General features: G+C 36.5%; 1 protein-coding gene across 1 annotated transcript in view; it reads right to left on the reverse strand.

Moving 5' to 3' along the window:
• Positions 1 to 13,976, reverse strand: part of FAM188B (family with sequence similarity 188, member B) — a gene marked incomplete at its 5' end in the record, with an annotated part of 54,353 nt that overhangs the window by 13,730 nt on the left and 26,647 nt on the right. The window contains 2 exons of the mRNA XM_009708795.1: positions 9,343 to 9,504; positions 11,205 to 11,268. Coding sequence (XP_009707097.1) covers positions 9,343 to 9,504; positions 11,205 to 11,268 — 226 coding nt within the window. The remainder of the gene's footprint in view (positions 1 to 9,342; positions 9,505 to 11,204; positions 11,269 to 13,976) is intronic.

Here is a 13,976-nt window from a genome sequence, read left to right on the forward strand (position 1 = left end):
TTGTGCAGGATGCTGTGTATAACCATCTTTATTTTATCCCCAGTTTTATGTATCTTTTGCTAAAGAGATGTTGTACTGCTGGTATGCTACCAATCTGCAAAACAAGGAATGGTAACCAAGTGTGCAAATATATGTGCATAGAAATACAAGATCAGTTTCTGTTTCAATAATACAGACACATGGATCAAAGAATTTTTGCTAGTTTGGAGCTTCAGGTAGTTTTGAAGAGATTCACATAGTAATATAGTAAGTGATACAATCTACAGAAATCATCTCTGCCTATTGCTACTTTTACCTTTACCACTATGGGATTTAAATCATGCTTCAGCATATGCAGTGGGTGCTAGCGGAAACTGGAAGAATTCTAACAGAAAAATTCTTCTATGTGTTTTCTAGATATAGATTTGTGGATACAGCTTTTTCAGTACCACCTTCAGTTCCTCACCTTGGGCACAGAGGTGCAAATGTCATCTAATATCCTGCTAAAAGGCAGAAGCCAACATATATGCTGTTGTAATTAAAAAACTAAACAGCATCCCTAAGTGATAATGAGTGTTTAGGTTTTTTATTATTGAGATTTAGAATTCATATTTGAAGTGTTCTATGAGTACAAACTCAATTATATTCCCCAATGAGAACTACTTCTGATGTTAGGTAACAAATATCTAGCTAATTAAGTAACTGTTCCCTGACTCATTGCTTGGCTAATATCTATTTAAAACAGCCTTTTATACAACAGTTTTGCTTTTCATGTAAATTCTTGGCTTAAAAGTAAAAAAATTTTTTTACAAGCTTACAAAAATACTTATAGCAGGAGTTATCAAGAAGGGAAATACGCAGATGGCAAATTAGAGGGATACAAATGAAAAGATTCAGTCTCACAAACATGCATATTTTAATATGCAGATAAATCAAAGCCAAAAAGAAACAGTCAGTCTTCTAAAAATGTGTTCTTCCTACATATGTCTGCTAAAGTAACTTCTAAGCTTCATCAAACAACACTTAAGAAAACAAGATTAGAGAGATGCAGAACTGTTTCAAAGCACACATCCACTCCAATTGCTACTCACATCAACAGTCCTATTGAAGTCAGGACAAATTGTTCAGATGCATAAGGTCTGTAGGGACATTTTTCAAATATGTATAGTTTTCAATTACAAAGCTTGCAGAAGGCAGCGAGGGCATGAACTTTAAGGAGAGTCTAAAAGCATTGCAGATTGAATCCTCATCTCCCAAGAAAAGGCAGAAATCTTCATTTCAGTTACATCAATTATACTAGTTGAGGATTAGCTGCTGCCTTTAACATCAAGTTGTGTTCCAGCTGTTGATTGGTCACTGCAGGTTTGCTTCTCCCCAAAACCCCTGGCCACCTTGTCCCACTATCACCACCTTCCAGGGGCTTCTGGCTCTCCAGATACATCAGGTGATTCCTACACTCCAGCTTAAGGTCAAGTGGCATGGAGTGGTTTTTATCCATAAGACTAAAATTCCTTCCTTTTCCCAAACATGTTACTTTGTCTAGACTTCCTATAAGGAACTTCCCTCTCCCATAGCATTCCTCAAAACATGTTTAGATTTTTTCTACAAAATATAATATGGAACCATGCTACTGACAAGTAAGGACAATCATCATTGTGAGGATTCCTTTGCCCACTTCTTCAAGCATCAGTTGTTGAGTGGACTAAAATATGCCCTCATTTAACTGGTCCAGTTGGTGAGTGGTGAGTCCTTCTTCAATTGCCTGGCCAGGTTGGTTGGTGGTAGTGATCCTGGAATATAACAGGACCTTGAAGCAGGACAGGGAAGAACAAGCATGAACACCCAGTGTTCTGACTCCTCAGGAAACCCTGTAAACTCAGTCAGAGTGTGCAGCATTCAACAAGTCCTTGCCAGAGAATGGTTCCCTTCTTTCCAGCTGTTGTACGCTGCGCTATGAGTGTAGCACTGGCTCTGACTTCCAAAAGCAAATCAGGGATTTGTGACGTGAATCTATTAATAAAATTATTATTATTATTATTTTTTAGGGCTCATCAGCTATATTTCTACTTTGCAGAACATAAAAAGCATCCTTTTTTATGGTGCTTGCAATATCAGAATGAATTAAAAAGTAATAATGCATTATTATTCAAATATTTGTTTTCAAACATGCTCATTAATCACCTTCTGGCAAAAAAAAAGTAAGAGGGGGAATGAATTACATGTCTTTTCACGCTGCATGTTTTCAGTTCCTATGGAGACTTCACTAACCCTAATCCTCTCCCTTACAAATCCCTGAAGAATGCTCATAAATTTCAGGGACACAATTCTCATCTGCAAAAAGTCAACTTTTCAAAAGCAATCACCTTCAAAGGGCTCATTTTCAACACTATGAATGGGTTTTTTCCACATCTGAATTTAGTGTGTATTCGCACAGTGGTGAAATTAAATCTTCAGACAAATTTTTATTACTGTAGAGTTATCCCAATTTATCTGCCAGAATGAGTGTACGGTACTTCACATTCAGCTTTTATTTGCTCATTGAATAAGGCTATCTTTTGCCATGTGTATACCAAAAGAAACAAATAAGAAATATAATCCAGATTCTGTGTTTCTTGGACTCCATTACACAATTTACCTTGAACAGAAACAAATATTAGGTTGTCACTCTATATAGTGGCCATGATTCAAAGAAGAAAAGATGATATCAAAACCAAGGGGAATCACTGGATATGGCTAATGTGATGGCATTTTTCTCTTGGAGTTTTGTTATCACTTAATATAATATCACTTCCTTGCTTGCTGGACTTTTTTATTTTTAATTAAAATTATATTCAGTCATTTCTTGCTTTGTGTTTGTTTGCCTGAATAAAAAATTTACAGATGCCTATTTTACAAAGTAATCATACAGTGCAGTACTGAGATCCATGTGATTCCACAAAGGTCTGGGTTCTGTCAAACTGAGAAATTGCTAGCTGTATGGAATCTAATAGGACTGATAGACAAAAGGATAATTATACAAAGCTTTCATAGTTACAGACTAGAGCCGATTGTTCTTTCAATGTTTTTTCCCCACAATTGCAATGACCTTTACTGAATTAATATTAAACAATGTTCCAACAGCGTTAAGACTCAAGTGTCAATGGTGTAAAAACAGATACCCTTTCAATAGCCCTTGGGTGATCAAGAACATCACTGACTCAGTACACCTATTCCACCAGTGCTATTAAAACAGGTCAGGCACATTAGTATTATATTTGCATATAGTCAAGGGACACTGTGAGGGTAAAGTTATTGTCATTGATATGTACTTGATTTCAATCAGATTAAGAAAAATAAAATTAATGTTCACAAGATCTGACATTCAGAGTATGCATAATTTAATGACTATGCCAGGTCAGGCAGAAATTGAAGACGTTTTAGCCAGATACTTCTAAATTGTAGTAGAAAACACTACTGTGACATGGGAGCCCTAGATAATTTCTCTGCAACTTTGAACCCTTTTTGTTGTAGAAAAGGAAATCTTTCTGATAATGAATTGGGGGGAAAAAGAGGTAACATTAATGAAGAAGAATAGAAAGACATGCGTGTTCAATCCTAGGGCAATCAAACCAAAGAGAAGAATCCTGGAAAGTGCTGGCTTTTGATTAAAGTTCTCTTATGCTGCCATAACATAAAAGGAGATAGAAGTTGTAGCAAGGCAAATAGATGTCAGGGTGCTATGTAGACTCAGAATCTTTTATTTATGCTTGTTGCATTCTGCCGCTTTTCTGGAATGTCCCATCAAGCGAAGAAATGTCAAAGGAGATTCAGACCTTCACTCAGACTTCAGCACTTTGGCATTCTCTCAATACACATGAAGGAGTTTATAATTCACTTCAGTAAGTTACTTCACTGCAATGATAAAGATAGGTCAAGATTCAGTCCACTTAACTCTTCAGTAGCTATTTCTAGGTCCTCTAACTTAAGTTGGCCCCTAGGTTTTGGCTGTCTGTAAAATCAAACAAGGAAGAGACAGCTATTGTCAGAAATTTAGACTCCCTCTATTCATCAGATACAAAGGGAGTTGGCTGGACTCTTACCTGAAGGATTTTCAGCCTATAAAGTGCCTAAAGTTAGACAGGATAAATCCAGATCCAAATGCAGGTATTTATAATCTAGAGAGACATGTGGAAAATATGTTTTTTTTCATTTTCTGTTTTATCTGTTTGCAAAGCATGCAGAACTTGTTTAAACATGTGGGGTTTGTTATTCTTACTGTCTTAAATAAAAACTCTGTGATTCTATTTTATTTGGAAGGATGTTGACAAGAAATCAATGCCATTATCCCAGCAACAGTGACTGGCCTCTGGGAAAATAACTGTCCATGGGTAAGTAGGAGGACAATAGGATTTCATTAAAGAAAATTTCAGTTCCAGCCTAGAAAGGAAGATGTAAAAATAAGGAATGAAGAACAGACTTTTTAAATGGCCAATTCTTTGTCAGCCTTGTTTCTGTCAAACTTGTATGTATCACGTTTTTGCCCACAGTGGCGTTCACAAATGTCTTACATAAATAGCAGAGTCCCTTGCTGAGTGCATCTATGTAGCACAATATCTACCACATACTCATTACTGAAAAATAAGTGGAAAATTAAAACCAACCATCAGTTTCCATTTTGCACATGCATATTTGTGTTGTTGGTTTCTCAAACAAGATGGTTAAAAACCTCTTTCTAAACCTCCCCCTCTGCAACCCCACCAATGACCTGGCTTGAATCCAGTCCATCCGACTGAGAAAGGCGCCTGTTTAGCAGACATATTTCCCAGAGAAGAAGGTTATAGGAAGGACGTTCCACAGGGCAAATAAACAGGTGAGGTGCCAGACGACAGAGCATGTGTGTTGAATTTAATAATTTAAGTGGGTCTTGTTATAGCACAGAGTGTGCCGGTTTCATCAAAAGGACCAAAGATAATATTTCCCATCTGTGGAATTTTAATGAATAAATTCTGTTTGTTTATGTTTCTCTCTTTTTTTGAAAAGAAATTGGAAAAATGAGCATAACTTCTCTGTCATTGCCATGTTCTTTTTTCATTTTCAGAAATGCAAAAACTAAAAAGGATCAGTCTCTTGAAATGCTGACAGCTCAAGTGGAGACATGGACATTGTCAAGAATCAGAGTGAGTTTGGGAGGTCAGATGACAGGAGGTTTAACTACTATAGTAGGGCAGGTTAAAAGCAGGAGAGAATTAGTGAAGACAGAGAAGAACCAGAGTCAAGGTTCAAAAGAGACAAGTAATTTTGAATACTTCCACTACTTCATGTACAACAGCACATACCTAAAGTGGTTTCAAAAAGCATTTCAGAAGGATGGCCAAATTCATCCACCAGTACTGTACTAACTTTAGAATGAGAGATTCAGAAGACTTGTACTCTCTTCCCAGTTCAGCCACTAGCTTACTGGACAACTTACTGGACAACTTTGACTTTTGTTTGCATCTTACCCCTCCCTGTAAAATGGAAATGATACTTAACTTTTTTGCAAAGCACAGATCTATTTGTAGATATTATTATTGTTGTTATTGTTATTATTATTATTAGCATTATTAATGATAATAATTATAATAGTAGTATCTTTTAAATTTTTCAGATGAGAATGCAGATTATTTTTCCCTTTTGTCGCTGTTAGTCTCTTAAATGATCTGGTATAAATATGAGGAGCATCTGTTTCCATCTGTTTCTACTTTTAACATCACAATAAGCGTTGAAAAGAGCATTTCATCATTCAAAGTTTTTTCACCTGCAATTTTACGTGGCATTTAGGCCAAAGACTCTGACCCAAACGCAGGGACTTTCTCACACATGATAGATAATTGGCCCTGCCCATTTCTCCCCTCACTCTGTTCTCTGAGGTCTTGCTCCTGCTGCCGAAACGACTCAGCTTCCCTGAGACTACTGTTAAACTGCTGCATGCTGCAGCCCAGCAAACAGAGGAAAACCTGCACCAATTTTATGTGGTCTGACTAGCTTTTATAAATGTTTCTATTGTTTAAGAGCTCTAAAGAAATCTCAAGAAACATAAAACCTGAATTGAAGCTTCTTAGTTAAATGTGTAAGATCAGATGGAATTAATATGGCTTAAATATGGGCTTAGCACAAATAAAAGAAATCCAAAGATGTGTAACTTGCCTACCGAAAAGTAATAGATTTGGACTTTTAGCTTTTTTGCATTAAAATATGGAAACTCACTATGAAACTAAATGCTTGCATATGAAATAGATTGAATAAATCCATCTGTCATTTTGAAACAATTTGTAACAAGTAATTACATTACAAAAAATATACTGAGTATGGTCACAAGAGTGATGATTAGACATTAACATTTCCAGACAAATTACATGAAGCACACATTTTTCTAATCAGCAAAGATAACACATTCGGCATGGTCCACTGAAAGAGATTAATGGATCAGTAACAGAGGGACTCTTCAGGCAATCACTGGAGAAAAAGGGATTGATTATTTTGTTTTGATTTGCTGCTGTTGAAGTTTGACAGGAGGATTAATTCATTTCTCATGGTCTCATGATATTTTCAAGTCAGAAGACATGTCAAGGAAATTAAGGAAATTGTGGATTATATACAAACACTCCACACATTAGACAAGGGAGATAAAATGGCATAGAAATCTTTCTCCATGTGGATTTACTGCTTCTAGCCTGTAATCTTGCATATCTCTTCCTAAATGCATTGGTATATTGGAAGAAGTGCAGAGTAGAGCAACAAAAACAAGCTTTGGACAGGATGTACTGATGAAAAAGGGAGGAACTGTTGCATTAGCTTGCAAATGTCTAGCGGATGGGGATGAATTGTTTAGAGAGAAGGCTCGATTAGAAGTAAGAATGATAATCAGAGGAAACTAAGTAAATGAACAATCAGATTTAATATTAGTATATCCAAAGCACAAGCCGTGTAGTAGATATTAAAATCTCCACATTTGCAGGTACCTGCAAATCTGTATTTGCACTTCCTCATATTTTAGAGACGTGAGAAAAAACGTAAGATCACAGTTATATGCACTACGATTGACTAATAAATCGCCATCTGAACAAAAAGACAGGAACTTCATGGATACAGATTTTTAAAAGAAAGCCTACTATATAACAGGACATAAAAATATCCTGTATTATCCCCTGAGAGATTGGCTGGATATGACCTAAAGGGAATTTTCCAACTCTAACGTCTATGATTCACCATATATCATGCTCAAGATTTTCTTACTCCTGGAAACACAAAAAAATAACAACCAAAAATGACAGTCCTTTTCCATTACTGGTTTCAGTTACCATCCTCATAGCAACAATGTAATTGGATGCTAAATCCACTTACTGAAACACTGAGAGGAAGAAAAGAGTCATTTTGAAAGACTTACAGGCAAATGCTATTCTCAGTTCCACTACGGCAAACTATCAGTGACATTTATTTTCTCTAAATTGTTCTAAACTTGTATCTTTGTAACAGAAAGCAGAATCTTGTCCCTCATACTGAAGCCACAGTGGAGAATACCCAGACTTGAGGCCAAAGTCCACCAGAATCTGACTTTTGTCCTAGTCCTAAGGCAGGGATTGCAGCATGTGCTGAGACGTACGAACTGAAACGCAGAGCACTCGCAGATGTTCTTACTGAAAAGCAAGACGATTCGCATCAGATGCCTAACTAGTTTAGACTGAAAAAAAAAGGAAACTACGTCTACTGGAGTTTCTGTAACTGATTAAGAGTCACCGGCTTGGAAAACAGATCACAGCTCATGAGTCCAGCTCCCATGTAAGAGCACAGTAATAGAAGAAACAGCCCCTCTCCACTGTATAATTTGCAGAATAAGTGGAAGACGGTGTCTGATTCTCTGTGTAACTTTTCATTTTATTTTTAGAGGGCAGATGGGAAAGAAATAGTTCTTACCTGCACTGACCTCACTTACCATTTTGCTACTTAGAAGTCATTTTCCTCACTAGAGAATGGAAAAAATGCTACAGTGGTGCACAACCATTTTGAGGTTTTAAATGTTACACTGTTTATAGAAAAGGACAAGGAGCTTGAACTAGACACAGAAGCTAATTTATTTTTAGTCCAGTTTGCTCTGAACTAATCTGATTTGGATATGCTGATATGATGTCTTGACTGAATTTAAGTCTTCTTACAATCTTGTGAATAATGTAAAGGATTGCATTAAGTAAAAATAACAAAAATTATAATTTGTCAGTAGTAGGAAAATGTAACTGACTTTAGCCATATGGGAAACAGTTAAAATCAAGCTTTGCTTTCAGTCACACATTTACATTAGAGCAGTACAAACAAATTCTTTACTAATCACTTTTAAATTTTTACAGAGGTACTGACTATAGATGGAACTGTTACAATTATCTAATCTAGCATCTAAACAAGCAAAAGAATTTCAAATACTATCCTTGTATCAAACACAAGATTGCCTGTTTAAGACAGAACATGTCTTTAGGAAACATGTCCATCTTGACGACAATGTCTGTTCATGGAGAACCAGTGAAATCCTTACGCAAGTTTTTCCAGAGGTAAATTAATGGCTGTCACTTCTTTGAAATTTTTAATCTATCTTTTAATTTTCATGATGACTACAATTAAAATACTAATTTCAAAGACATGTTAAAGGGAATACTCCCACTATATTGACAGCTACATTGTCTTTTTTTTTTTTTTTTTTTTTTTACTGCTAAGACAATACGACCACTATTACAGCATGGAGTAGAGGATTCAATCAATCTGTCTCCCCATCACATAGGAAGTTGTGGAAAACTGAATACTTAGGGTGAGTTTCAGCTCCAGATTCAGTTGCTTACATATGCATGACTAAGATACAGGTGTACACATGTGAGCTGGGCATCTCAACTCCGCTATAATTAGTGGAGATCTAGTGAATACAGTGAGGGGAACTTGTTCAGCTCAGCCTCGAGTACACAACTGCATTTAGTCAGCTGAACAGCTTTCAGCTCCACAGACTGCACTGAACAGGTCCTAGTTTATGTACACAGATCTATACAGTAGCCGCTTTAATAGAAGTGTGTTACTCTGTAAGCTGACTCCTGCTTCAGGAGGTCAGTTAGAAAACGCCACCAGCATGTAAGATTTGAGATGCTGTAGACCACACAAGTCATTTACCAAGGTGTGTCAGTTGTGACATAGAACCTGCAACCAGAAGGGAGACCATGCTCTGTCTTGGGGTGTCTAAAACAGTGCTAGATGCCTCTGAGTGAGCAAGTAAATCAAGCCCATAATTTCTTAGCTGCTATACTCACTCCAAGCCAATTTTAAATTTAATTGTTTCTTTTTTAATTAAAACCAGAAGGATGCAAAGCATACCTGACAAACATCATAGTGCTCGAAGAGAGACAGCAAACCAATATCACTGCGGCTTGTGATACCTTTCAAAATTGTGATATTGCCATTTCCAGAGTCCAGTTCTATCACATTGTTGAAAACATTGGACACAGCTTTGCCAGTCAAAAGCAAGTTCACCAATTCCTGTTTGTGACATGTTTTAACGAAAACAAAAAACAAAAAAACAAAAACCAGCAGTTAAATATCTTGTCTCTACCAGACATCAGTACAAGACTGACTCAGGATTGCTAAAGTTACACATGTACCAGACCCTTAATTTATGTGGTCGCTTTAAGTCTAGGGTTAGGATTAGGACCACTTATAAACTTTTTTCCAGATATTTTGGGGAAAATCTACTCCCAAAGTAAACTGAGGAAATATTAGTGGAGTTTTCAATGTTCATCTTTCCAGAGGTAAACTGCTGATAATCGATTTACTCTTACATCCAACACTTAAATTTCTCATATTACTCTTGGCTTTTTTTAAATTAAAACATTTTGGTGTCTTTTTTTCTCTACAATGAAAGCTACAGCATGAATTATATAAATTAAAAGCCTGTACAGTACTAGCTGATATTTCTGCATGTGTCTAGTGATATATTTTGTATGTTGGACAAGATTTTTTAAAAGATTTTTTTTTTCTCACTGATTATTTCGGGATGAACTTAAGTCTCATTCAGTAAGACACTCACCCATATGGCTTCACATCTGGTCCATATCACTAATATACTCATACTTACTATAGCAGAGTGTTGATTATTGCCTCTCCAATTAAACTAGAAGTACGGGTGTGTCAGAGACTAAATGCATGTGAGAAGAGGGGTGTGTGTGTGCACGTGTGCATGCAACCGTGCATAAGGTTCAAGGAACAGAGACACTAGACATTTTGGTTAGCATAAAATGCCACAAGGAGCAGCTAGGATGTAACAGCACACAACAATATCTAGCAGCAGACTGTGCTACAACACTGAACCAACCAACTACTAATAAATAACATATGTCAAGAAACATGGGAGGAAATAACAAGAAGAAAGTTTCCAGAAAAAAAGAAGAACAGGAAGCTTGCCTTTTTAAGCCAAAATGGCAGTACATTTAATAACTGTAGACCATATTCAGACCACACAACTGCCCATGTCTCAACTTTGGGGGAATCCATGTCCCAGAATTTTGGGATCTACCTTCCACCTATGTGTCCAAGGCAAATCGTTTCCAGCTGGGTGGATGCCTCCATAGGCCTGGAGCCAGTGGGAGATATTTGGTATAGGACATGAGCTGGAATTTAGACTACATAAAGTTGTGGTCCTAGGTGTCAGACAGCAATTCAGACTGCTTATTTTCAAGTACCACATGTCTTTTAGATGCACTTATAACAAGTCAGTGTCTCCAGTTTGAAGTACCAGTTAGCTTCAGTCAGTATCAGCCCAGTTAGCTGGGCAGTGACCATTTACAGGGGAGCTATATGATCAGACGTGCAACCTCAGTCACATTTCTGGAATGGCAGAGAGGAAACACAGTTTGCAGTCTCAGTGATATCTCAGCACTAAAATCAACTAAGGAGTTCAAGAGAGGAAGATGAGAGGAGCATGAGCACATGCGCACACAGGTACAGATACACACAAAGCACAAAAGCAAGCCAAAAAGCAGAGGCCCTGAAGCAAAGACAAAATACAAAACAATGCCAAAACATAAGGAAAAAAGAATAAAGGATGAAGGTGCTTGTTATTATGGGGAAAAAGGTAAAACATAAGGAACTTAAAATAAGAGATGCCATCTCTTCCCAGAGGTCAGTTCACAGCTCTGCATGCAGAGGCGTATGATATCCCCAAGACTGCACACCTAACTTACCTGAGTACAATAGCCATGGCTGCCAATCAATCTGTTTGTAAGCACATCAAAATCATTGCGCACCCTGAAAGGAGTGGAGAATACAATTGAATTTCAATACAATTGCTTCTTTTCATTAGACTTAATGTCTCTCAATCTTAGGGGGAAAAAAAAACAAACCACAACTGTTTTCCAACCATAAATATAGCTCTACATTTTTTAATCCTTTCAAGGTGATTTTTTGCATGGCAAAAAAAGTGTATTTATCAACTAAACCTGTGGCAAGTAAAAGTTTGTTAGAGCTAGACTAAAGAAAATAGCTGTAGAGGAGAAAAGAAGCCATTGTCACCACTAGTAAGAACTTCAGAACTAGTGGACTACTTGTCTTACAGAATTACAGAATCACAGACTGGTTGAGGTTGGAAGGGATCTCTGGAGCTCACCTTGTCCAACCCCTCGACTGAAGCAGGGCTGCCTACAGTCAGTTGCCTAGGACCATGTCTAGATGGTTTTTGAATACCTCTAAGGAGGTAGACTCCACAACTTACCTGGGCAACCTATTCCAGTACTCAGATAAGATGTTCTCACAAATGCATGTATTTGTTATTCCTATCATCAATACTGGGAATATACCCACAAGATGAAGACAACATAATCTATACACTATATTGTCCATGAAAAGAGGAAGAAAGAAAGGAAAAAAAAAAAAAAAAGACTGTAGGTGTACTCTAGGTGTACTCATAATACTTCTGTGTGGTCCCTTCTTCTATTTTATGACGTCAAAGAGAAAAGTAAGTGAAATCGCATTATTGATAATTAAGGAGTAATATCTCCGCAAACTAAGTTCACTCCCTCATAACTCATGGAATTATTGAATCAGTGATTGGTTGATGACCTAAAAAATAAAGGCTGTAACTGTGATCGTTTTTATCCTGCAGATATAATGTAATTGCAAACTTTATTTTAAATATAATAAAAAGTCTAATCTAGTTTTGAGAAAAAACAGTGTATTATATTCTGGGATGGCTATGGCAATAAACTCCACAGATTAATTCCATGGTTCATAAAAAAGCTATTTCCCTTCAGTATAAAATACGTCAATCTCAATTGTTTTGGCAGCATCCTTATTCTAGTATTGTTACAAAGGTAGAGAGAATGCCTGAATGACCACCAGTTAAAACTTAGTTGTTCTATATACATCTGGCCTTCTCACTCACATTCGACTTGCAAAATCTTTTATGCACCCAAATATTCATGTTTCCTGGCAATTAGCACAATATTTTTAAAAAATAAAAGATTTTGTTTGTGATAAAGTAAGAATTGAATTGATGTGGTTAGAGTAGAGCTAGATAGAAATTTCCCTTCAACAATGCTATACATGCTCTGTTAAAAAATTAATTACTTAAGTAAAAACTGGGACATTCCCTGCCTCCATCTCAAACTTTACATAATCATTTTCTCATGAGATTTCTTTGAACATCAAAATCAGAATGTAATATATAATTTATAAGATTTCCAGTTCTAATGATACTTAAAATCATTCAAATCAACTCATAGCCATCGAACCACAATTCCTTTTATAAAAAAAATTATTTTAAAGATAAATTACAAGTCAGTCTCAATCATAACAAAGCGCCACAATAACATCTCTTGCTAGTGGGAAGTCAAAGAAAAGACCATGGAAAGTATGCCTGTGATACGGAAAATTCTCCCATGCAACATTGCAAGGAATGGATGAAGCGATAATAATCTTTGGATTTCGTCCATTTTTAGTTTTAGAAACAGTTTCATCTTGAAAACGCCATAGCCTTGTTTGAAATGAGTAGACTATACAATATGCGTCAGTTAGGGACGATGGGACGTATGACAAAGACAATAGGAGGAAGTTCTAATTTCATCTGTAGGTACAAACAATATGGGACTTTAGAGGTGTATCTCAGATTTTCAAGAAGAAGAACATCTGCCTTTCAAATCATCTCTGCTAATGAGGACACAAACATCAGGCATATAGCTACAAGATTTACACCTATTCTGAACGGGCTTTAAGATCATTATTCATACCTGCTGAAGACTTACCAGCTTCTGTGTAAGTGTATTTATTGTGTTATAATAAAAGGTGTCAGTTTTCAATTGCAAGCATACTTCATACATTGTAAAAATATCAGATTACAATAACAATGTGTTTTGTTTTCTGCCAGGCTGTGAAGACATTCACTGATGAAAGGCAAATATGAAACATTTGCTCATTCTGGTGTCTTGGCTATCAGATGTCAAAAGAGACGTAATGAATAAATTATTACTACTAATCCTACTTTGTCCCTGCATGGAATTTTCCATTTGTAATTTTTAAATCACTTTAAACAGAAAACCCCATTAATTTTAAGCCAGGAGACTTTTAAGTATCCTGGTCATCATCAGACAATGAGTTAAAGACTCTACTGAATCTCTCCTCCTTAATTTACAACCCAATGCTCTGCATGCAGCTTTGATAGAATCACAGGTAAAAAGACATTACCAAAGAGTACAGTGCTAATAGTAAATATTTCTTCCTCGTGCCATATTATCAGTATTTTCCAGTTTCATGGTAGTGCATAATTCTAACTGGAGAGTGAGGTAGGAGTATGTTGACTGCTGACGCAGAATGGTGGTGTTTGCCTCACCTGGTAGTACTGTAAAGTCTGTAAAAAAACCTATTCAATCAGAGAGCAAGATACTGATTTTTTAAATCTCCTGGACAAATACTTAAAAATAAGCATGTGTTCAAATATGCTTAAGCACAATCTACAGCAGGAA

This window comes from Cariama cristata, unplaced genomic scaffold, assembly GCF_000690535.1.
Source record: "Cariama cristata isolate BGI_N322 unplaced genomic scaffold, ASM69053v1 scaffold351, whole genome shotgun sequence".
In the NCBI taxonomy this organism is placed as follows: Eukaryota; Metazoa; Chordata; class Aves; order Cariamiformes; family Cariamidae; genus Cariama; species Cariama cristata.